Below are 25,900 nucleotides of genomic sequence, written 5' to 3'. Positions count from 1 at the left end.
TCCTTTCCATTCTACATCTTTATAGATAATTATTTTGTATGCCATCCTTTTTTCTTTCCTCAGGAGCAGGCATGGTGGTAGACTGGGAACAAGAAACTGGCCTTCTCATGACTTCTGGAGATGTCAGGATTATCCGAATTTGGGATACAGACCGAGAAATGAAAGTGCAGGTAACCATAATCTTGCTTAGCAATGTGTGGCTCCCTGGACAGTGTGTGGCTGGAAAAGCATCTTGTACTGTGAGGTTTCTGATTTCACCACATAGAAGGCTGCCTGTTCATGAGATCAACCCTGACTTCAGTACTATAGCAGTACAAAAAAGGTTTGTGTGGAAAAGCTGTTCCATGGATGTCATATAGTATGTGTAGGACTTGAACAGTTATTGATGGATGAATCCCGCCTCTGTACCTGTGATAAATCTTCTTTAAAAGGTGTGCTAGAGGACCAGACAAAAATAAAATGCTTGGCACACCTCAGGTATTTGCAGCCTATGCCCTTTGAGTATTCCTTGAAACATCATTCTCCTACCCATCTTTTAAATTAAAGAGATCTTCCCTTTTCAGGAAATGGCACTTTTTATTTATGTGTTATACTTACAGCTGTTTCCATCTGAAGGGGCTTACTTACATGTGGTTCCCAAGTTTTTCAATGTCCAGGCAGTTTGTTGTTTATTCGGTCAGTCGCTTCCGACTCTTCGTGACTTCATGGATCAGCCCACGCCAGAGCTTCCTGTCGGCCATTGCCACCCCCAGCAACCCCAAGGTCGAGCCCATCACCTCCAGAATATCATCCATCCACCTTGCTCTTGGTCGGCCCCTCTTCCTTTTGCCTTCCACTTTCCCTAGCATCAGCATCTTCTCCAAGGTATCCTGTCTTCTCATTATGTGGCCAAAGTACTTCAGTTTTGCCTTTAATATCATTCTCTCAAGTGAACAGTCTGGCTTTATTTCCTGGAGTATGGACAGGTTTGATCTTCTTGCAGTCCAAGGCACTCTCAGAATTTTCCTCCAGCACCACAGTTCAAAAGCATCTATCTTCCTTCACTCAGCCTTCCTTATGGTCCAGCTCTCACAGCCATAGGTTACTACGGGGAATACCATTGCTTGAACTATGCGGACCTTTGTTGTCAGTGTGATGTCTCTGCTCTTAACTATTTTATCAAGATCTGTCATTGCTCTCCTCCCAAGAAGTAAACGTCTTTGATTTCCTGGCTGCAGTCAGCGTCTGCAGTAATCTTTGCACCTAGAAAGACAAAGTCTGTCACTGCCTCCACGTTTTCTCCTTCTATTTGCCAGTGATCAATCAAGCTGGTTGCCATAATCTTGGTTTTTTTGAGGTTTAACTGCAACTCAGCTTTTGCACTTTCTTCTTTCACCTTCGTCAGGAGGTTCCTCAGCTCCTCCTCGCTTTCAGCCATCAAAGCGGTGTCATCTGCATATCGGAGATTGTTAATGTTTCTTCCAGCGATTTTAACTCCAGCCTTGGCTTCATCAAGCTCAGCACATCGCATGATGTGTTCTGTGTACAGGTTGAATAGGTAGGGTGAGAGTATACAACCCTGCCGTACTCCTTTCCCAATCTTAAACCAGTCTGTTGTGCCGTGGTCTGTTCTTACCGTTGCTACTTGGTCGTTATACAGATTCCTCAGGAGGCAGACAAGATGACTTGGTATCCCCATCCCACCAAGAACTTGCCACAATTTGTTATGACCCACACAGTGAAAGGCTCTAGAATAGTCAATAAAACAGAAATAGATGTTTTTGGGACGTTTTTTGTTGTCGCCTCCTGAACAATGTTGCAAACTTCTGTCCATAGTTCTTCCGGGACCCTATCTACTAAATCTAGTCCCTTAAATCTATTCTTCACCTCCACTGCATATTCATTAGGAATATTAGTGAGCTCATATCTAACTGATCTGTGGGTTTTCCCTATTCTCTTTAGCCTGATTCTAAATTGTGCAATAAGAAGTTCGTGATCTCAACTACAATCAGCTCCAGGTCTTGTTTTTACCGACTGCATAGATGTCCGGCACCTTTGGCTACAAAGGATGTAGTCAATCTGATTTCGGTGTCGACCGTCTGGTGAAGTCCATGTATAAAGTCGTCTCTTAGGTTGTTGGAAGAGAGTGTTTGTTATGCACAGTGAGTTGTCTTGGCAAAATTCTATCAGCCTATGTCCTGCTTCAGTTTGTTCTCCCAGACTGTGCTTGCCTGTAATTCCAGGTGTCGTTTGACTACCCACCTTAGCATTCCAGTCTCCTGTAATGAAAATAACATCTTTTTTTGGCGTACCGTCCAGTAATGTGCTGCAGATCCTCATAGAACTGATCTACTTTTGCTTCTTCAGCATCTGTGGTTGGGGCATATATTTGGATCACTGTGATGTTAAATGGCTTACCCTGAATTCGAATTGAGATCATTCTGTCATTTTTTGGATTGTATCCAAGCACTGCTTGAGCCACTTTATTATTAATTATGAAGGCTACTCCATTTCTTCTGTGGTCCTCTTGTCCACAGTAGTAGATCTGGTGGTCATTTGATGTGAAGTGGCCCATTCCAGTCCATTTCAGTTCACTGACACCCAAAATGTCTATATTTAATCTTGACATCTCCCCAATAACCACATCCAGTTTGCCCTGGCTCATAGATCTTACATTCCAGGTTCCTATGGTGTGTTGATCTTTAGAACATCGGATTCGTCGTTCACCACCAGCACCATCGGCTGCTAGCCATCCTTTCAGCTTCGAGCTAGCTGCGTCATCACATCTGGGGCTAGTTGAACTTATCCTTTGTTCCTCCCCAGTAGCATTTTGATCATCTTCCGACCTGGGAGTCCCATCTTCCGATGGTATACCGACATATCTCTGGTTGTACTGATCCATTTAGTTTTCATGGCAAGAATACTGGGGTGGGTTGCCGTTTCCTTCCCCAGGGATCGTATTTAGTCTGACCTCTCTGCCATGACCTTCTTGTCTTGGGTGTCCCTTCACGGTTTAGCTCACGTCGTCATTGAGGTGCTCAAGCTCCAGCACCGCGACAAGGTAACGATCTCCTTTGCTGAAGGTCCAGGCAGTGCTGAAGACCAAAACTGCTTAGGTTCAGCAGTCGATATGCACCATGTATCTTCAGATCCTTCTCTGTGCACATCTGGACAGTGGGAATTGGCAGTACCAGATCTGTGGTCCTAGGGCCATCTGGCATTCACATATGGGAAACACTGAAGCTGAGACTAGTCCCCAAGGCAATTGATGAATCCCTGTAGAAGTACTAAAACACATGCAGAGCAGGTAACTCAGGAGTTAACCAAGCCACAAACTAAAGGTCATGTCATATGCATGCATTATGTAATCAAAGAATTAACAATGTAAGAAACATTCTAAAGAACAGCTACGTGTTTATAGATTCATACCTCTCCCCACCCCCACCCCCTTTCATACATACATGTGGACATGACGGACATAAGAAGCAGAGATGCACAAGTACCATCTCATGCACAAAGACAAGGATAGATGCATATTTTCTCTCACACGTGCACACACCAGGCTGGGGTGGGGGGATGCTGGCCCTGACCTGGCTGTAGTTGTTTCTCTGGGCTGTGCAGCACTTCCTTTTTTCATTTGCCACTGGTGCAGCACCGATCTTTGTCATACCTGACTCTGAACACGATCTAAGGGGACTTTAGGTGGGCAGGAAAGTGGCAGGCAGGCAGGAAGCAGGATGGTTGGCCAGGGAAGCAGTTCCAGAAAGATAATTCAGCCATCCTGCAGCTGTGCTGTTACTGCTGCCACTGTCACCAGTCCCACCAGCTGGGCTGAGCCAGTCCAGGCCCAAAGTAATGTTTTCCTCCCTCTCTTCTTCCTGGTTGCCTATTCCCCACCACTGCTGCCTCATCCCAAAGTGGAACAAGAAGCCATCTAGGCTTCTTACTGGTGCTGCCACTCACCACCATCATTCTGAGAACTAGGAAGGACCAGCAGGCAATTTGCACCAAATACACAGAGCGATTTCTGGGCATCCCCTGTCCAGTATGCACACCAGAAACTGAGCAGTTGGCAAGCCTACGCAGCGTCCCTACGCCCACCAGCCCATCAGGCAAATGCCCAGTGCAACTTTTGCAGCCCCCAAATCTGCCATTCCCAGGCATCTTCCACCTGAGGCATTTCACATCATGATAGAGCTGGCTCTGCTCCTTTTCATAGGCACTGAGAATGGCAAATAAACATGGCTGTTTCAGTCTTCTTGTTTCTCCACCAAAGCTGTCCTGACACTCACCTTAGCAAAACATAAAACGTGTTCACATCAATTGCCATTAAATCCAGCCTGTTTTTCAGCCGTATAATGAGAGGTAACATCTCTGTCTTAAGCCACTATGGGAAATAAAGTCTAGTCTCCAAAGCTTTTAGAAATTAATTACCTTTGGATGAACATTAATTATGACACTTTGACCCAGCAATGCAGCACAACGAAGCCTATGCTAATCTTAATTATTTTCAAATATTATTTTATCTGTGCAAATTAGAGAACATCAGAAATCAACGGGGTGAGAATATTTTAAATGAGAATGATTAATGATTGTACTGGGAACATCTTAAAGGCTTTTTATTTCTTGAATAGTGCAAATTGGGTTTTGCAGTGATTCAGGGGATCAAAATGTAATCATACTGCAAAACATAGAACAGCAGAACTATTGAAGTCAAATTCAGAAATGCCTGCTGGATGATCTTTGAGCCACAAAGGCTATGTTAGGGATAAGGTTGATAGTAGAATCATCACAGGTGGGTGGGAGGGTGCTTAGATACCTAAAACAGATGTGGTAAAATCCTCCCCCCCCCCCCCCGGCAGTTGATTACCAGGTTAGATGCCAAGATGGTTGCCTGGAAGAAAAACAGGATTCAAAACCATCCACATAACACATTTTATTTGTTTAACAGCTGTGTTGAACTGGTGTGATTGGTATGATAAAATCTCATCTGAACTACTTTGTATCCTAGCTTGGTTATCAGCTGTCTGTCAGAGATAGTGGGCTGCAGGCAAGCAAGTACCAACCAGGCAGATAGTTGAGCCCAGGAAGCTTGACAAGAAGTCAAGCAGGTACATGGGTAAGTGAAGAATGGCAGCAGGAGAGGAGCAGAACTTGTTCCTGATTGAAGAGTTGCTCAGGCAGAGGAAACTTTATGGGACTAGGTCCCTTGTGGCACCCTAAACTGCTAAACTGGTAGTGCAATACTAATAGATACCTTTTGTTCATCCACAGTGGTAGAGCTGAAGCACAGCAAAGAACAGACCAAACAGGTCTCTCCTCTGGCACATTGCCACAGTGACAGAAAGGGTAAAGCACCTGGGTCCTACTGTCAGACTCCCAGTTTGAGATCCTAACTGCCCTACAATGTCTTTTTAGAGAATGCTCTATTTTCCTTATGAGTTTCATGATACAAAACTCACTCTCTCCCCCAACTCCACTGTACGTCAGGTTGACAGGTTACTTGAATAGCTGACAAAATGCTGCCCACATATAACAAAATTTGGTTATAGTGTGGAGTTGGAACTCTACATGTCACAGCAAGTGTAGAAGGGAGTGGGCAGACAGATTTCAGAAACACTCCCCTCCCACCTGACAACATTGCTTGCAATCCGTAGCTTTGCTCACTTATGCAAGTCATCTGGAGCTATTTGTTCCTTAAGCATCTTTTGACCATTGTCTCTGTTTGTGGCATGCTATGGACAGACCTCTAATCTGGATTACAGTCTGAATTGAAAGGATGTGGTAGCCAGCATTATGGTCCCTTCACAACCCTCTGAGATTCTATGAGGCCAGTTGATTGGGAGGCGAGAGCTTCTCTTCAGTGTTAAAGCTTCTATGCATCTATAGCTCCATCTGCATAAAAATCTGGCAGTTTTTGGATATTTGTCTTCAGCAAATTGTTAATCTAATCTTTTTATCAAGCAAATGCAAAACAAAAACAAAAACATCCAGAGAAGGTGGATGGGCTTGCAGGAGCAAAAATAGGAAGGAGGTGTGAAATTAGCTAACATAATTCTGCGGAGCCAATTCTGATTATTATCCTAGTTTGAAAATGTTGCTCACATTTTTTGGTTGCTTAATTGAAACTGTTTTTCTTTTTCACAGCTGCGCTCTTATTATTCCAAGCAGGGTTTTTTATATGTAGCTGATAAAGAATGAAGAGCTATAACCTTAGAATAATGTTGTTGGGTGTCTTTCCAACAATATACCAGCCTTGCTCTTTGCATTTATTACTTTTCAAAGTTGTTCCTCTTTTTAAAAAAATCTGCAGCCCTTCGTTTCTATTCTAACAATTTTTCTGCAGAGCACTGACACATGCTACTACAGGATTCTATGCTGCCTTTCAGGACTCCAGGATTCTATTCTGACCTTGACCATGGCCTTGCACTGTTTCATCTTACACAGGTTTCCTAATTACCTCCTGCCTTAATTTACTTCCCATAAGAACACGAGGGAGCATTACTTGCCCCAAAGAGGTTATAAAGCGCTGTAAAACTACCTGCTGCAAGGTTTGGGGAGAGAGAGCATGTCAAAGTGAAACAGCTTTTATCATTTAAAAGGAAACACTTTCTGGTAATGTCCTTTTCTCCTCCCCAGAGGAAATGCAGGGCTTTAGAGTTCAAGGCAGGTTATGTACTCCTATAATAATCTGTAAAGTGCCTAGCTGCATTCATGTTCTCTTTGGAGTTCTACCATTTTTAGCAACTCACCTTTGCTGTTTGGTTGAGCACATAAGAAATGTCTCCTCACCAGGTCTTCTGGCTGTCAGTTCCCTTCCCAGCACTTTTTGCTGTTCTTAAGATATATTTAATTTGCTTTTGTGGCATTTGTGGTGTTGTTTCATGCCCAGCAAAAAACTATTGCCCTGCAGGCTTCTTTCTTTAATAGGTATTTGTTTAAAAAGCAGCAGCAGCCTGTAACATGCTCCATCTCTCCCTTTTCATGTATTTTTTTGTTTCCTGCATGTGCCTGTTAGCTGCCAACTGTATTTTCAGCAAATGCAGATTTATTTATTTCCAGGGAAATCTTGTCCCTGCTTTTAAATAGCATTTATCTATCCATCCTGCCCTTCCATGCAGTATTTATGGCTGGTCAGGACTCAGAGACAAAGATGTTTTATGGAGAAGACAGCTCCTCCTAGATGTTTACTTTAATTAAGTATTTTTATGTGGATAATCAGGGCCTCTCCCTTTCAAAATAAAGAGCCGCCTCACATGCTTGTTCTAATGCGGAGGTTAGTTAGTAGATGTTTGTACCCAGTGACTCACATATCAAGAAGCTGATACGACACTTGTGGCTTCCTGACACGTATGCCTCAACCAAAAATGAGACTCATTATCCCATTTTCATCTATTTCATTGTGTTTATAGGTATAACATAGCCCAAATTACTTTTTCCAAAACAAGATCAAAATCATGTAAGACAAAGTAATGTGTGGAAAAGCCCTAAGACAATTTTTCTTTTTCTTTTGTTTTGTTGAGTGTTAATGTTACCCAAACCTGAATTAAACACTATTGCATCTTGCTCCTATAATGGAGGTTAGCGATTGTATCTTGCTAAGCTGCAACTGAGATGAAGTGACGTTGCTGGTACAAAAACAAGGAAGAGTCTTGTGGCACCTTAACGGCCAGCACATTTATTACGGCGTAACCCTTGGAGGATTACAGTCCACCTCATCAAATGCATCTGTTATTTGACTGGTAATGTCTCTTGCAGTGCCTTCAATGATGATGGACATTTGTCTCCTGCTTTTCCAGTTAAAAATTGCCCAAGGCAACGTAAAAAACACAGAAACAGAATATGCAATAAACATAAAGGCATATACAATAAGAACAATAAAATCATGCCTATACAAACTGTCAGCATAAAGGAAATATAAAAACAGCAGCCAGGGCAAATTTGAAAAGTAAAAGTTTTCACTGATCAACAGAAGGAAGATACTGCAGGAGCTTGGCAAGCCTCCCTGGAGAGGCTGTTCCGTAATACGGACACCACCCCACTTAATCTGTTGGGTGCTGTTATTTCTTTCGTATTTATTGATGTGTTTTTATTGGATGTATTTTTATTTGAGTTTCAATGTTTACATTATAACTATATTTTATCTGTATTTTATTTAATACATACATACATAATGAAATAAACTTTGCAGGTGGACAGAACAAGGCATATTTTATTTATCATTTTATTATTTATTGCATTTCTATACCACCCAACAGCCAAAGATTTGCGGTGGCAAGGTGAAAATCATCTGGCCCTCACAGTGAGCTTCTAAATGCAAATAGCTCAGCACATAGTAGGTGCTGCAACATAGAGTGACTCCAAATGGCCTCCATGTAGCAGTCATCATAACATAGATGAACTTTGAAATAAGATGGCAATGCTAAAAATAACAGGCAAAGCTAAAGAAATAGACACAGATGCTATCATGGCCAGCTCTCTCTGTAAGCTGCTGAATCTCTGTGTGAATACTATGCAGTTGTTTTGATAATCACAATTGTGCCTTCATTAGAATGAAAGATCCAGCTACCCTAGCTCTGGAGCTCGGTATTAGAAATGTCACAAGTGGCATCTTCCTTGTCTTGGTCTAACCCAATCATGTTCTTTGGAGAATTCCCCATTCCACTTTTTTACTTAAACCTTTCAACCCTTTGCATTCCCAGAACTGCATCAACACAGCTGTAATTTAGGTAATTGTCAGTCTCAGTCTTTAAAGAACCTATATGGTGCAGCTGTCGCAATCATATTTCATAATGTCCGAAGACCATTTTGTCATGGATGAGGGTGAACAAGCTGAGGTTCAGCGATAACTGGGGGAGACTCAGGTGGTAACAGTGGCCAGGAGCATTTGATAACAGTTCAGGCTGGTACACTATCTGCGACTCTGTCTGGAGAGGACAGACCTTGCCTCAGTTACTGATGTTCCAGTGATGTCCAGGCTAGACTACTGTAACACACTCTATGTGGGGCTGCCTTTAAAGAGTTTGAAAACTTCAGTTTCCAACACACAGCCACCAGAGTATTGGTAAGGGCCAGGCAGTTGGACCATCTGACAAATATCAAATCTGTTGTGTTTCTGGGTCCAATTTAAAATACTGGTATTGACCTTTAATTTTTTTTTAATTTTTATTTATTAAATTTCTTAATCGCCCATCTGGCTGGTCACCCAGCTACTCTGGGCGATGTACAACATATAATAAAACAGTTTAAAACAATAAAATTCTACAATAAAAACATTTTCTAAAATACCCTAACCCACCCCAAATGCCTGCCTGAACAACCACGTTTTTAATGCATGGCGGAAGCTCATTAAAGAGGGGGCATGGCGGAGTTCCCTAGGGAGGGAGTTCCACAGAGTGGGGGCCACCACAGAAAAGGCCCTCTCCGTCGTCCCCACCGGTCTAGCTGTCCTGGCTGATGGGACAGAGAGAAGGCCATCCGAGGCTGATCTTGTTAAGCGGCCTGTCTGGTGTTGCTGGAGGCGCTCCTTAAGATGGGCTCGGCCAGAACCATATAGGGTTTTAAAGGTCAAAACCAACACCTTGAATTTGGCCCAGAAAACAACTGGTAACCAGTGCAACTCCTTCAGCACTGGAGTGATGTGATCTTGCCGGCGGCTGCCTTTAATCAGGCGAGCCGCCATGTTCTGTACCAGCTGCAGCTTCTGAACCATCTTCAAGGGTAACCCCACGTAGAGCGCATTACAGTAGTCTAAATGAGAGGAGACCAGGGCATGTAGTACCGATGGAAGCAGATGGTCGGGAAGGAAGGGGCGCAGCCACCGTATCAGATGGAGTTGATACAGCGCTGTCCAGCTCACAGCTGACACCTGAGCCTCCATGGACAGCTGGGAGTCCAAAATGACCCCCAGGCTGAGGACCTGGTCTTTCAGGGGTAGCCGTACCCCATTCAACACCAGGTCAACATCCCCCAGCCTCCTCTTGTCTCCCACCAATAGTACCTCGGTCTTGTCAGGGTTCAGCTTCAGCTTATTCCTCCCCATCCAACCACTCACCGTCTCCAGACATTTGGACAGGGATTCTACGGCCAACCTTGGTGAAGATTTGAACGAGAGGTAGAGCTGTGTGTCATCTGCATACTGATGACACCGCCATGATTAAAGCCATAATCAGTTTGGGACCAAGTTGCCTAAGGATCACCTTTCTTTTTTCATATCCCACCTTTCCACTAAAAATGGGTGCTCAAGACAGCTTCAACTATGTAAGCCTGCCCATACTGTTAGATCAACATCTGAGGTCCTATTAATATATCGCCCTGTAAGAACAATTAGGCTGGTGGGCACAAGGGAAGGAGCCCGTTCAGAAGTGCCCCACCATTGAGGAACTCTGATGCAGCCAAGGTTTGTCAGGCTCCATTACTGTCGGTCTTTAAGCGGGCCGTAAAGATCCATTTGTTTGCTCTGACTTTCTCTTTGAAGGATTTTATCAGGATGCTTTGTTTTTGTGGCTTTAGCTGTGTTTATCTGCTTCATTTTATTGTTTTTGCTGGACTATAGGTTACTTGGTTAGTGTTATTGCTGGTTCTTTTTATTACTAATTTTTTATTATGACATTTTATGGTTTTTTAAATGTATGGTTATTGTATATTGTGAATTTGCCTTAAAAGGCAGTCTCCAAACATTTTAAATAAATAAATAACATTTTCCATTGTTCTGTATCAGTGCTCAAGTAGAGGATGCACTCATTGTTTAAATCCAACCGAAGGGATAATGCTAAGTTATATGGCCAGCACACTTAAGAACTCTTCCCCCTTTCACCTTTGGCTGATGTGTTCTTCTGTCCTAGGATATTCCCACAGGAGCTGACAGCTGTGTCACCAGCCTGTCTTGTGACTCCCATCGCTCACTCATTGTAGCAGGGCTCGGTGATGGCTCCATCCGTGTTTATGACAGGCGGATGGCTCTGAGTGAATGGTAAGACATCTATCTCATTCCTGCGACCAGCAAGTGAGGCTCCCCCTCGTACACACTGTTCTTTATTTCAGTGCCCCTAAACACACTGGGAATGGCTCCTCTAGCAATGCCTTCGTACATTACTTGTAGTTGATTGCAGTGCTTAGAAGTTATTATTTATTCTTTTATTTATTCAATTTATAACCCGCCTATATACACAATACTCTAGGCAGCATACAAAGTTAAAAACAATTTGACAAGAAACCCGACAATAAAAACAATACAGCACAGAAACAGTATATAACAATCAAGAAAGAAGTACGAGTTCTAAAAAGTGAAGCCCTGCTGGAATAATAGAGTCTTTAATTTCTGCTTTAAAACAGTCAAAGAGGTCAGTAGATACATTCCAACCAGCAGGTCATTCCACAACTGAGGGGCAACAAAGGAAATGGTCTTCTGGTGTGTTGGCGCTAACCTCACATTAGGCAGCCACAGCAGATAACCCTCAGAGGACCTTAGGTGGCAGACTGGGACATAAGGGAGGAGGCGCTCCCTAAGGTACCCATACCTAGACCATGTAAGGCCTTAAAGGTAAGAACCAGCACTTTATATTTTGCCCAGAAACAAATTGGCAGCCAGTGTAAAATTTTAAAACTGGTGTAATATGGTCTCCACAGGGTGTCCCAGAGACTAACCTGGCTGCCATATTTTGTACCAGTCGGAGTTTCCGAATTAGATATACAGGCAGCCCCAAGTACAGCACATTACAGAAATCAAGCCTAGAGGTTACCAGTGCGTGCACCACCATTACTAGATCCACATGTTCCAGGAGTGGGCGTAGCTGACGTATCAGCCACAGTTCATAACAGGCGCTTCTCACTGTCACCTCCACCTGGGATGCCAGGAGGAGGGTCAGGTCAAGAAGCACCCCCAGGCTACAAACTTGCTCCTTCAGGGGGAGTGCAACCCCCATCCAGAACTGCTTGACATACCTCAGTACCTGAATTAGGACCCTTCACAATGAACACCTCTGTCTTGCCTGGATTCAACTTCAGCTTGTTCTCCCTGATCCAGCCCATTACTGACTTCAGTCATTCAGAGGAGTCATACCTTTATTGGATAAAGATGTTAAAGAGAAATAGATTTGGGTGTCATCAGCATATTGGTAACACCCGGGCCCAAATCTCCTGATGATCTCTCCCAGCAGTTTCATGTAGATATTAAACAGCATTGGGGATAGGATGGAGTCCTGAGGGACTCCACATAACTCCTTTTTTGAGGAGCAATTATCCCCAGGTGACACCATCTAGAACCGTCCTGAGAGGAAGAAGCGGAACCACTGCAAAGCAGTGCCCCCAACCTCCAGGTCCCTCAGGCGATCCAGAAGGATACCATGGTCGATGGTATCGAATGCCACTGAGAGGTCCAGAAGAACCAATAGGGATGCATTCTCCCTATTGATTCCCAGGCTAAGATCATCCACCAGGGCGACCAGGGCAGTTTCAACTCCGTATCCCGCTCTGAAGCCAGTTTGAAATGGGTCCAGGTAATCAGTTTCATCCAAGACTCCTTGGAGTTGAATGGACACCACCTTCCCAATTACATTGCCCAAAAATGGCAAATTACTTACTGGCCTATAATTATTGAAGTCCAGGGGGTCAAGGGAAGGCTTCTTCAGAAGCAGTCTAACAACTGCTTCTTTCAGACACAATGGAAAATTACCTTCCCTTAAGGAGGCATTAATAATATTCAACAACAATTGCTTTACCATCTCCCCTCCCTGGACTACAAGCCAGGATGGGCAAGGATCAAGAAGGCAAGTTATCTTTTTGATCAAACCAAGCAGCTTGTCCACATCATCAGGAGTCACAAGCTGAAAATGATCTAGTTTAATCCTGCAAGCAAAGTTGCTGGACACCCACTGTTGAAGTGTAATATGGAAAGGTTATTGAATGCATTTTTTTGAGGAAAAAAATGCACAGTTCCAGATCCATTTCTAAAGTTTAGGCAATTTTCATCACACCACTGCAAAAACTTTCTTTAGAAAGGTTTGTGATGACATGGTGAAAATCATCCTAGATTGATCTTATTTGGTAAAGAGACATGCTGGAAGATACGGTTAAATTAGAGCAAAGTTTCTGTTACTACCTTGCATAAAAACAAGGTGTTGTTACCGCCTACATCACAACACATAGCAGGGTATATGCTGAAACATGCAATTGAAAAATGTGATTGCTGACCTCACCATCTCTGATTCAGACAAAGGCTTGCAATTTTACTTAACTGGGAAGCTAGCCCCAGCAAGCAGATGGTTTCCCTTACAAGTCGATGGCTCAACAGTTTCTGGGCTTTCTCCAGCTTTGTCTTACAAAGTTTCTCCTCTCTCTTCTAGCCGTGTGATGACCTATCGAGAGCATACAGCCTGGGTAGTGAAAGCATATTTGCAGAAACATCCTGAAGGCAACATCATGAGTGTCAGGTAGAAAAAAAATAAAATGAAAAGGAACAAGGGCCTCTGAATATTTATGCGACATTTTCCTGTCAAAACATTATTTTGCACTCTCTTGTTTAAAAATCTGTCTCTGGTATTTAAACAGTGATGCGGTTTGAGCTCTTCACTTTGGCTTTTCTACTCTGCAATTAATTCCTCCAAGATAGGGGGAGGGTGTGGGGAATGAGCAACCTTGTTCCTTAAAGGGTTTTCAAACTTGGTCACAGCAAACTTCAGCCAGGCCAGGAAAAACAATCGGAGCCTCCTCAAATTAGACACAGGCTCTGCTGAGGATGATCAGTCTCATCTCAGGTTGGGGCCAACCAGGCAGAAAGAACAGAGGGGGACTGCAGTACAGTGTAAAAGTGATACCTCAAAAAAGTAAAATGACCACAAATTTAATGTTTGACCCCATGCACTGCCAGTTGATAGAAATGCGAACATCCAGTATACCTTTCTGACACTGGCTTTAGGCCTGTGGGTTGGGGCATGGCCATGAACTTTCGGGAGGGGTCATGAAGAAATCTGTTACTTTGCAGGCAGTTGCCTGCATCTTCTTCAGAACGCTCAACCCTCACTTTGGGAACCTTGAAGAGAAGGATCCTAAAGTTAAGTAGAAATGCACTTTTTACTCTAAAGTAAAAGGAAGGAAGTGAGTGACTGGCCAGAGTAATTCTTGCTAGTGAGACAGAAAGCTAAAAAAACCACCGAGAGATTTCATCACATGTTCTGAGCTTATTGCTATGCAGGATTATTTCCCCATCTAGCAATTTTCTGTGCATAAATCCATTTCTCATACTTTGTAAATATGGTGTGGGAGCGCTGTCTTTATTTATTGTCCCATTCAAAGGACAGCAGAATATGATTTACTGCCACTAAGCTGCAGTTTGTTTCAAGAGAGGCTCTTCCTTGTATACCGAATGGAAAGAAAATATAATTCTCTACGATGTAACACTTTCCCACCAGTGGGCATGGGCAGCAATGTGTGATGACTTCTATTTTCCCTAGGAGGGGGTTGGAGTGGTTCAGTTTGCCAGATGAGAAGCTCTTCCCCACACTAGTCAGTTGTAGCATTTTGGCCTGAGAGTTAACCTTGATGGGACCCATCTACCATTAGATAAGCATCACATCTTTCAAACAAATGGAACTTCTTCACGGTCTCTGTGCATCACACATATGGGTTGAGCATGTGCACAGCGTTCACTGGAACTTTCTAGAGCTGGGACTTTTAAGCAGGAAGCTTGTTCTCTTCCCTCCCACGCATGCCTAAAGGGTAGCGCTCCTGCCTTTGACCGCTGCAGCTATAGCATCATCTAGACCTTTTGTCTGCTAAATCACTGATTTGGGGTGGGGGGTGGAGGGTGGATCAAGCTACATCTTCTCTACTTTTTCTTCCTACCCATTTTCTTCTTATTTTGATTTGTTTTTCACTCCTTCAAGCAGTTTAGCATTTTCTTTCTTTTCACGTGGTACTTCCTTCTTAGGCCTCTTCTATGGCCCTTTGGGCCCCTTTCCATCAATGTGCGGACTGTGGGAGTAAACCACTGCCAACAGATGGCCACAGTCTCTGCCTGTTCTGTTTGGCTGAAGGGCATGTGGCAGAGTCGTGTACACATCGCCAAGGATTTACTAAGCAAGCAACAGTGTAACCATTCTTCCCACCTTCATGTAGCACAGTAGAATTTATTATTTATTTATTTTATTTCTATACTGCCCAATAGCCGAAGCTCTCTGTTTGTCAGTAGAAGCATGCCCTACAATCGACAGGTTGTAGTCAAACAGTTGGGATCACGTTCAAAGTTGTCCCCCTCAATGGCTGTGGCATCGTCATCAATCTCAGTACCATCCTTGTCAGCTTCATCCCAACCATCAGTTCCAACTACCATCATGATACCAACAAGGGTAGCATGCCAGGGATTCACTGACACCGGATCGCCCCATCTCAAAAATGAATCAAATCCAAGCGTTCCCCAACTACTGATAGAACAACTGAGCCTAAAGAGAAAAAAGAAGTCTAAGCTGACAGACTGAGATACATGCTCACCAACACCCATGCCCTCTCCTGCCTTGCACGATGATGTAGCCATTTCTCAGGAGGAACCCTTTCTACCGCTACCTCCTCTGCTGGTGCTGAAATGGTCTCCCCAGTATCCCTGAGTGAGCCTGTATTGTTGGCTGTACTTCAGAAAGAGAAATAAAAGACTTCTCTTCCCACTCCCATCACTCTGGGACAGTTACCTTATGCAGAGGCCCGTGCACTGTCTCCCTGGTACAGTCACCCCCCAGACTCCAGAAGAGACTTGCCCAACTCTTACTACTTGAGACATTCTGATCAGTTTTACCCAGACAGAAGGGACTGGGGCTTGTCCTGGTGAGAATGTTATAACAGCAGATACTCTCACTCTCCATCCTGTTCTTTGGACAGAAGGTCACCAAGGAGGGAATCCCCACTGAGATGCTACAGAGAACATCCATGGGACTTTGAACCGTACCCTTCTTGAACTTGAAGAGCCTTGCCTGTATTGAGGAGGTCTCCATGGTACGGGATGGCTTCTTTACAGATGCCTCACTCCATCTTAGCAACTCTAAACAAAGCTCCAGTACTGAAACCTATAGCATATATATCACAGCTGCTAGCCATCCTAACCGTAGCACTCCCAGCTGGTCCGATAGTCTCAACCTTCAAGGTGGTATGGACACAAGCCCCGTGTCACTCAAACCATGATTATTCCTATATCACCACTTGTGTCTCACACTATTACCCCAGAAAAACCACTGGGCCCACCAATGCAGATAGAATCAGTCGGATTCATTGGAACCTGAATCAGCCTCTCCCTCAGGTTCTCCAGACCAAGGAGTCAGGGGTCATTCACCATCATCACCTCCAGAGGGCAGTCATCCCTACACTGAGCAACTAATCCGTATTCCTTAGGACTAAATATACAGCGAGGGATACCCCAGTCGATGACCTAGTAATGGACTTCATCCAGACCAAAACCATGGGACATATCACATTACTTGTCCCCGCTTCTTTTCTCAGGGTGGTGATGGAGTCCTGCAAAAAGTCTTCCTCTGCTCTGCCAGCATCTAAACAGATGGAGAACCTTTACTGCATCCATCACAACGACTGTGGCTTTCTCTTTCAGCTCCCAGTCCCAACATCCATCATCATTGAGTCCAGCCATAATGAGGCCTCCTTGAAACCTCACTCAGCAATGACCATCCAGGAAAGGTGCAGAGCGGACGTGATAGGATGAAAAAGTTATTCCACTGCTACACTGTCATTCAGCATCGTGAATTACCAAGCATGTATGGCCCACTACCAATTCTTTTTATGGCAGAGGGTTGCCTCTCTGCTCAAATATCTGCCAGATGGCAAGGAAATGGCATGCCTCTTTAAGAAAGAAGCTGTGGCTTTAGCCAAGCAACAAGCCAACATGGCAAAACATATACCAGATTGTGAAGTTCCGCCAATGACAGGAGCCAGTGCACTCTGCATGACTCACCAAAGAGGCTCAATCCCACATAGAGGATATGCCCTTTGACAAACAAGGTCTATTTGATTCAATAACGTATGACACCTTAGATCATGTCTATAAGATCAAGACCTCTGCCAAAAACATGGGTGTGGGCACACCACAACAACCTTACTATTCATGCCCTAGACTCTGGAACAGTTCCCAAGGCCAGCATCAATTGGCTTACCCATCCACTGAGTGTTCCTTTCAGAAGACGGGATCCCAGCAATCTAAATACCCCTTTCCTTTGACTCAGTACAGAAAACAATCATATTGAAAGCAAGGTGACAGATAGAAACAGCATCTTTGTCCCACTGAGACCTGAGGGTATGAACTCCCTGACTTTTAGCACCCATTTAAGCAGGAGATTCTTTTTAATTACTCTGAAGAGGAGGTCACCTCATTTCTCCAGAAAGGAGCTATCAAGCAAATTGATCCTCTTAAATAGTGGTAAGGATTTCATGTCCCCTTATTTTATGGTAGAGAAAAAAGATGGGGGCTTTCAGCATATTCTAGACCTAAGAGACCTTAATTCCTTCATCCGACCAAGAAAAGTTCCGAATGGTAACCCTGACTGCCATTCTCCCCCTTCCCTAGGAAGGAGACTGGTTTGCTTCTGCAGACTTAAGTTTGCTTATCTCCAGATTTTCATCTGTCCTTCCCATTGTTTGTATTTGTGGTTTGTTATTGGAAAGCATCGTTACCAATTTCAGGTACTACGTTTGGTCTCTCCCCTAGGGTTTTTACTAAATGCATGGCAGTGGCTGCTGCCCATTCCAATTACAGGGCATTACTGTATTCCCATATATCAATGGTTGGTTCATTGTAGCTCCAGCCCGTTCACTGCTCTCTGCCCACCTGCACTCTACTCTTCTTTCACATCTAGGCCTCTGTGTCAACATACCCAAGTCCCATCTCGGCCAAACCACTCTTATTCAGTACATCAGAGCCATCTTAGGCTTAGAAAGAGCCAGAGTGCTCCTGCCACTAGACAAGGTTCACACTCTCACATCAGTGAGGATGACTCATTATGTCATGTCCAAAACGTTGATCTCTGCTTCTGCTATCCAACGCTTACTTGGTCTCCTGGTGGCAGCCACCTCTGTCACTCCATTTGCAAGACTTTGAATACAAATACTCCAGCTTTGGTTCCTCACCGCCTTCTCCCCAGAATGGAATTCGTCTCAGACACGACTACTGTTATCCAGTTTGGTCCATCATTCCCTCCACTGGTGGACTGTCCTGTCCCAGCTTCACTGAAGTTTCCCCTTCTGCCAACGACAACCATCTCAAATAGTAACCATATTCAATATGGTTGAAAATAGTAACAATATTCAATAGTGCTTTGAACGGAGGGTTTTGCAGCAGAGTGGGCCTCTGTCACTGCTGTCTGGGCAACGCCTTCCTGTATTGATGGGACTTGATCCTTCTATATGCTTTCCCTCCAATCCCACTCATCACATGGGTACTGGTAAAGATCCAGTGGGACAGATAGGACATTATCCTGATCACTCCATAGTGGCCGAGACAGCTGTGGTTTACCACCTTACTGACCCTGTCGAAGGGAGTTAGGCTCGCACTACCCTGCTTACTGCCCCTCCTGACCCAACAGAATGGCCATGTCCGGCATCCAGGCCTACCATCCTTTCAGTTCACAGCCTGGTGGAATCAGCGCCCTCACCCAGCCCAGCAGAAGTCAAACAGGTCTTCAAAGCAGCCAGAAAGCCCAGTACTGCTGGTCCTATGCTTTAAAATGGAGGGCATTCCAGATACATGCTAACTCCATTTCTGTCAATCCTATCTCCTGTTCTCTTCACCACGTTCTTCAATTCCTCTTGATGCTTTGCAAGAGAGGACTTTCCTTATTGTCTCCAAGTTCATTTAGCAGCTTTATCTGTATGTCACTGTTGGATTCAACGAAATACTCTGTTCTCCCACCAAATTATCACAATGTTTCAGGCAATTTACATGCCTCAACAAATTATTATTTTGTTTTGGTTTTGCACTCTGGTGTTAAGCTTCTCTCAGTGGGGCTATAAATGCCTCCTGAGGCTGTTACTGCACCTCTGACTGCTTAATACTTGGAGTGACAGCTGGAGTAGCTTTTCTACACAGTCCTCCCTTTTGTAGTGTTTGGCTTTCCTAATCTGACTGACGGTGAGATATTAGCTTCTGTTCTGCACCAGCAACAGGTCTTGGAACATGTTCTGTGTTTTCCAGCTGGTACATGTGCATGCAGGTTGTGAGCTCTCGGCCTTCCAACGGATCACCATCAGCCTATATCGCCTTTCACTTGACCTGCACACAAAGACTCAAATCTTGGTGCTTTCAGCTTTCTTTTTGTCCTCATAAATGGCTTCATTGTCTCTTCCTTGGCAATTCATTTTGACAATACAGTCCCGGAGCCTTCTCCCTGCACGTGCAAATGGTAATGTGAGGAAGGTGCTGCCTCCACTCACTCTGCCTTTGGAAATCCTTCTTTGATCTACTGCCAAATTGTCTTTTGCCACTCATGCAGCCCTAGCTGAATGTGGAACTCCCCACACACTCTTGTTTGAGGGAAACTGGCTTTAATTATAATAATAATATTATTTATAGAGCCCTTCAGTCACTAGGCAGTAATTATGTTACAAAGAACAAGCCCCGTACACAGGGCCACAGTTTGAAGAAAGACAAGACCAAACAATTGGGGAAAGGGTGGAAAAGTTCAGATGTTGAAGGCTTGGGAGAAACGATACTGTCCAAACATTTGCAAGGAGAGGTGTGGGGGCTGGGGGGCAATGAGTTCCAAAGGAAGGGGGCAGCAAGAGTGAAGGAAGAGAGGTGTGAATTAGAAGCAGCAGCCCAAAGTGTAGATAAGAGAAATGTATCAGCATAGTGGCAAATGGCTTTTAAATAGATCTGATAAGCAAGCAGGAGCCGGTGAGGGGAGTGTAACAAAAGAGAACCATGAACAAAATCAGATACAGAAAAAGAAAAAAATCAAATGTACAGAAGTAGAAGAGCCAGAATAAAGTTAGAGAAGGAGAAGGGTTAACCAAGGCTGAGGAGGAGACCAGTGAGAACATACAACAGGTGGAGCAAAAAAGACCAAGTGATGACAACAATGTGGAAGAAAGCAGAAGAACTCGGAGAAGAACTAGACAGCTACGAGAGGTGTAAAATAAGAAATCCATATTTATTGACTAATAATTATGAAAAGAAATGTTCTTAACACTAGAAAAGAAGGATAAGGAGTAAAGCAGAGTTAGAGAGAAGAAAATGATCAGAGAAAGATGGGCAGCTGAGAGATCCAGAGGAGAAAATGATGTAATGTTTGTTTGTTTGTTTGTTTGTTTATTTTATTGCCTTATATCCTGCCTTTTTTCCGCCAAGGAACTCATATAATATAATACAGTGTTATATTCAGCAAGGTGGTTAGGAGGAGCCCTAGAAACAGACTGATAGAAATAAGGAGAGGTTACAAACCCTGGGAAAGAAGGATCAGCAGGTAGATCATAATGAATGCTAACATTACCCAAGGTAATAACTAGGAGAGATGAAAGAAAGAGAAAACCAGATCTCAACTCAGAAAAGAGGAGACCCTGTGGGGCTATGACAACAGCAAGCCACAAAAGAAAAGGATACAAAAGAGGAACTGAATAAAATTCAAATGGTGTGAGAGAAGAAGAGGGGGAGACAAAAGGCTGATAGCAGCACACAGAAGAGGGGGAAGGAAAACAAGCCCCTCCTGCTCTGCAACTGCTAGTACTTGGGGAATAGTAAAAGAATCAGAAGACAAAAGAGGGGGATACAGAATCAGAGGGCGTGATTGAACTTTCTATAAGAGCAAAGCAAGAGCAACTGTGAGAAACCCCAAAATCAAAAGAGTGGGGGCATTATTAACATAGGGCTGACAATTTAAGAGAGCACAAGAAGAAAATGAGGCAGGATACGGCAAAGAAATATGATTAGGATGACATACAGTAGGACACAGTAGAAAGAGCCTGAATTTGGAGAAGAATCCACACCTAGTAACAGGAGTATAGCACCCAAAGCAGACCAAGCACCTCCTACAGTTGCAATCAAAATTATTCAACCCCCATTGCAAATCAGGTTGATTGTCAAAATTTACAGACTTTCAGCAGTTTGCAGTGAACAAATCAAACAAAAGCAATTGAAATAGCTCAACACAACGAATGCCTCAAGTGGTTTCCCCAAATTCAACTGAAAATGCAACTTCTAATGACTCCTCCAGTCTCAAAAGTATTCAACCCCTTCATGGCAAGCATCTTTAGTACTTAGTAGAGCACCCTTTTGCCGTTATGACCTGCTGCAAACGAGGTGCATAGCCGCACACTAGCTTCTGGCAGCATTCCTGAGGAATCTTAGCCCATTCCTCATGACCAATGGCCTCCAGTTCAGTAATGTTCTTGGGTTTGCGTCCTGCATCCACCTTCTTCAAATCCCACCAGAGATTTTCTATGGAGTTCAGGTCAGGTGACTGTGATGGCCACTGTAGAATCTTCCAGGACTTCTCCTGCAACCAAGCCTTAGTGGAGTTTGAGGTATGCTTGGGATCATTGTCCTGTTGGAAGGTCCACTGACGCCCAAGCTTCAGCTTCCTCACAGACAGCATGACGTTTTCTCCTAGGATTTCCTGATACGTCAATGAATCCATCTTGCTTTCCACACACTGCAGGCTTCCAGTGCCAGAGGATGCAAAGCAGCCCCAGAGCATCACCGAGCCACCACCATGCTTAACTGTAGGCAGAGTGTTCTTTTCAGCATACGCTTCATTCTTATTCCTCCAGACATACCGCTGATCCATCGGGCCGAAAAGTTCCAGTTTTGTCTCATGGCTCCACAGAACAAAATCCCAAAACTTCTGTGGCTTATTTATATGATTTTGAGCATATTAGAGCTGACATTTCTTGTACTTTTGGGTCAATAGTGGTGTATGTCTTGGAGTTCTGGCATGGAAACCTTCTGCGTTTAGTATGCGCCTTACTGTGCTCACTGAAACCTCAGTGCCTGTTGCCACAAAGTCTTGCTGCAGGTCTTTTGCAGTCACTCGAGGGTTTTTCTCAGCCTGCCTTCTCAGAAATCTGGTTGCAGCCGTTGATAGCTTCCTTTTTCTGCCCTGTCCAGGTAGCATAACCACTGTTCCTTTAGCGTTGAACTTGCGAACTATGCTTCCAGTGGTGTCTCTAGGAGCATTCAGTGCCTCCGCTATCTTTTTGTATCCTGTTCCTTGTTTGTGAAGGGTGATGATCTCTTCTCTTAACTTTTTGGACCATTCTTTTGACATAGCCATATTTCTAACATGCAGAAATCAAACGTGACACTCAACAAACCCCTAGCCAGCTCAGGTATTTCATGTGTTCCAGCTCAAGCACACCTGGTGCAACTAATGAAGCCCTTGATTAGTTGCATCAGGTGTGCTTGAGACAACACCTGTTTTGCATCTTTGTGCTGTTGTGAGGGATTCTATTCAGGGGGTTGAGACCGGAGAAGTCATTAGAAGTTGCATTTTCAGTTGAATTTGGGGAAACCGCTTGAGGCATTCATTGTGTTGAGCTATTTCAATTGCTTTTGTTTGATTTGTTCATTGCAAACAGCTGAAAGTCTGTAAATTTTGACAATCAGCCTGATTTACAATGGAGGTTGAATAATTTTGATTGCAACTGTACCATGAAATAGGCCAGAATAAAAAGATCAACAGTCTAAGGACGGGGGAAAACCAACCCAGCAATCCATGATGGAGAACACTCCCCAGGCTCTCTTCATTCCTCCGCTGCAGAAAATAGCAGAATGCTGAGGAACTACCACCACCCTGGCAAGCTGTTAATAGGAGCATGGGAAGGGGAAGTTGATTTTGGAAAAATGCCCCCAAAACCTTTTGTTCAAAATCCACCTACATAAGGGCTGCCAGCTTACTGCAGTTAGAAATAAAGGTGGCCTCCCCAAGGAAGGAGCCCAAGTGGCAGCCCAAATGGAAGCATATTCCCTGGAGAGCTTCACTCCTTAGATCAGGAGGGTAGTGGTCTGCTTAGGAGCCCTTCTGACGGTAGTTTTCTGACTCCTCCTTGACCTCCTCTAAGAGCCTCTCAGTCACCTTTGGTGCCAGTATTTGGCAGACACCCAAGCCAAGCCGCCATTAGCGGTAACCTCTGTAGCTGGAATCAGTCAGGGCCCCTTTAACTCTTGACTGAAACATGCAGGATTTGGTAGCCTCTGGGTACATTGGGTTCTTGGCACATTTGAAGAACACGTGCTATTAACTAAAGAGCTAAAGATTTTCCATTACCTTATGTTAAATTTGAATATTGGCCTTTAAATTATTGTATTGACATTCAAGGCTTTGAACAGAGTTACTGCTTCATTTTTGTGATATTTTTCAAGCTGTATTCGTGGTCATTCCCCATAATATGCAAGGCAGCCTGTAGTTATAATTGCCCTGAATTTAATATCCTGACAATCTGATTTGGAGCTCTTTCTAATTATGGTATCAATCGGATGGCTCTCCCCCCGTGCCCCCCACCCCAGCTCATTATATAAACACAATCACGAAGATGCCTCAAGATATTGAGGCAAATGTGTGCTTGTGTGCAGTGTGCTTGATTTGTACAAAGAGATTTGGGGGGCTCAATCCTGCCTGGAAGCCAAGCCTTGTGCCCTGCAACGTAGCTGTGTGTCCCTCCTGCGTAGGGGCAGGCTGTGATCTCTTAAGGGGAAAAGGTGGAATTCACACATCCAGAGGTTGGCTCCAGTGCTGACATATGATCATGGGGCTAAATCCTGGCATGATGTAAACTCTGCCTGCTCTTTTTTTTATACTGTACCCCTTTTGTTTGCTTTCAGGTTCCAGAGAGGAAGAGTTCTTGCAGAGTGAGGGCCTCAGTTGGATCTTTTTAGGCTGTAACCAGCCATACTCCTGAGTCACGCCTTGGGGACACTCTATTGGCTGTGCTGCTGGGAATAATGGGAGTTGTAGTCCAACACATCTGGAGGGCACCAGGTTGAGGAAGGCAGCCATAGAGGCTATCAGGCAGACAACCCAAAAGGAAATTACAAGGTTCAAGAGACTGGAGACAGATAAGAGCAATGTAGCAGGCACGGCTTACGCTGTGCCAGGGTTAGCCCTTGATCACATCTCAGCACCAGAGCCAACTTCTGCATGTGTTAATTGGATTTCCCATCACTTGATGACCCATAATGAGGGAAGAGCTTTAGGAGAAGCAGGATGTGCAGGTCCAGTACTTGAGGGATCACAGCAGGTAGTAGAAGGATCTGACTTCCAACATGGCAGCTCCAGGTAACATACCTGCAGTGAACTGCTAAAACTGGAGACCCAGGAAGTTATGTAGAGCAGAGCAGCATAAGCTGAGTGGTGGGGTTACCTGACTTCCTGCCTCAAGGAGATCCAATTCCCAATTTGCTAGACACAACTTCCAAGTGGCTTGAAGCATCTTACAGTTACATTCTCTCTCTGACCAGCTATTGTGGTAACACAGGAAACTGGTATCAGTGATTAGGGTTTTGAGGCCCATGATTCCTAATAGGTGTGAGTGGAAGACACATGAAGCTTGCTGAAGCTTAATGGGTCTGGGTCTGGTCAGTGGGAGATCACAGATGCCATGTAAGGCATTTTGAGTTCCATGATGTAAGAAAGGTGTGATATAAATGTATTTAAATAAATAATAGCACTTTATAAAGAGGTCCAGTGGGAGCAAGCTAGATTTTTCCACTTAAACATTCAATTACTCTGCACTGCAGTAAAAAAATCAATTATGTAAAGTAAGTTTCTGTACATTTTCTCCTTACTATTCCTAATTTATTTCACTCACAAGATCTGGGATCTTGTAGAATTTATGTGTAGGAAGTGTTAAAGTGGAGTAAGGGCAAGTAGATGATTGGAGGAGCAGAAAAGGAGGGAGTACAAGAATGCAGGTGTCCTTGCCCCTGGAGGTTTGTGGCTTCCCTTCAAATTTCTATCCACAACCTGAGGACTAGAAACTTCCTTTCACATTCATTTCAATTCATTTATTACATTTCTGTACTGCCCAAAAGCTAAAGCTCTCTAGGTGGTTTACAATTCCAATATACAACTAGTTTATTATATAATTAGTTGTCCAGATCAGTGAAAGCCATGCATATTACTGTAACCGGCTTGCCTTTTGACTGAATCAAGATATGTCCATCTGATCAAGCTTTAATTACAGTTGTCTTGCCAGCACTTCCTTATTTGTCTTCCTTTTTCTTCCTTTTTTAATTAATCTCTCTGCTCTTGAAAACTACAGATAAGGACTATACAAGAGATAAGTTATCCAGTCCCTTAGTAGTCCTGATTCTATCTATTTTATTTTACTTACCAATGGTCACTATCTGCCCAGAGCCTATGCTTAAGAAATACTCTGTTTGTCCAGTGACAGAACCCCATGTTTCAACATTGCCTCCCTCATAAAATCATCACTTGGTCTAAACACACTTTAAAACGTTTAACAGATTAGGACTGAAGACCAGTTTCATGAGATATGAATCCATTACATTCAGGGCAAGATGGCAATCTAGCTGAAGGTTAGAAAGTTCACTCTGCCAATTTATTACGATCTTAACCACTCATATCAGTATAAAGCAGCCTGTCCAGTGTTAAAGGTTTTCACCTGCCAAAAATTGGTTGCCTGCCCAGGTGTTGCCTGAAGACAGTTCTCTGGCACAGCAAAAGATGTTTGGAAATTGCTCAAATTATCCAGTTCTTATTAACTTTGCTTCAGGGCATACAAAGGGGCTTATTGGCTAAAGACCAGACAAATAGCAAAATCAGGCAGAAGTTTACTAATGCTATTTAATGCCATTGAGCTGGAGAGGAGGAAAAATGAATTGAGTCATGTACATTGAATCTGTATGTATGAGTGAGTGGAGCTGTACCAAGAGTAAGCTCATGTTTACTTCTGCAGCACTTAGAGCAGGGGTAGGCAC

The 25,900-nt window shown here is 43.8% G+C and overlaps 1 protein-coding gene across 14 annotated transcripts in view; it reads left to right on the top strand.

Moving 5' to 3' along the window:
• The window catches only part of RPTOR (regulatory associated protein of MTOR complex 1), a 493,211-nt gene that overhangs the window by 434,981 nt on the left and 32,330 nt on the right, over positions 1-25,900 (top strand). For 12 of the 14 annotated variants that reach the window (XM_084837711.1, XM_084837700.1, XM_084837701.1 and 9 more), the window contains 3 exons: positions 64-170; positions 10,824-10,951; positions 13,323-13,409. In XM_084837711.1, coding sequence (XP_084693837.1) covers positions 64-170; positions 10,824-10,951; positions 13,323-13,409 — 322 coding nt within the window. Of the gene's footprint in view, positions 1-63; positions 171-10,823; positions 10,952-13,322; positions 13,410-16,567; positions 16,731-25,900 lie in introns of all 14 variants that reach the window. The other 2 variants (XM_084837704.1, XM_084837703.1) reach the window with 2 other exon arrangements.

This window comes from Heloderma suspectum, chromosome 2 (genome assembly GCF_057233095.1).
Source record: "Heloderma suspectum isolate Gila_16-S chromosome 2, 16-S_ref, whole genome shotgun sequence".
NCBI classification, from domain to species: Eukaryota; Metazoa; Chordata; class Lepidosauria; order Squamata; family Helodermatidae; genus Heloderma; species Heloderma suspectum.
This window is presented reverse-complemented; position numbering and strand designations above follow the sequence as displayed.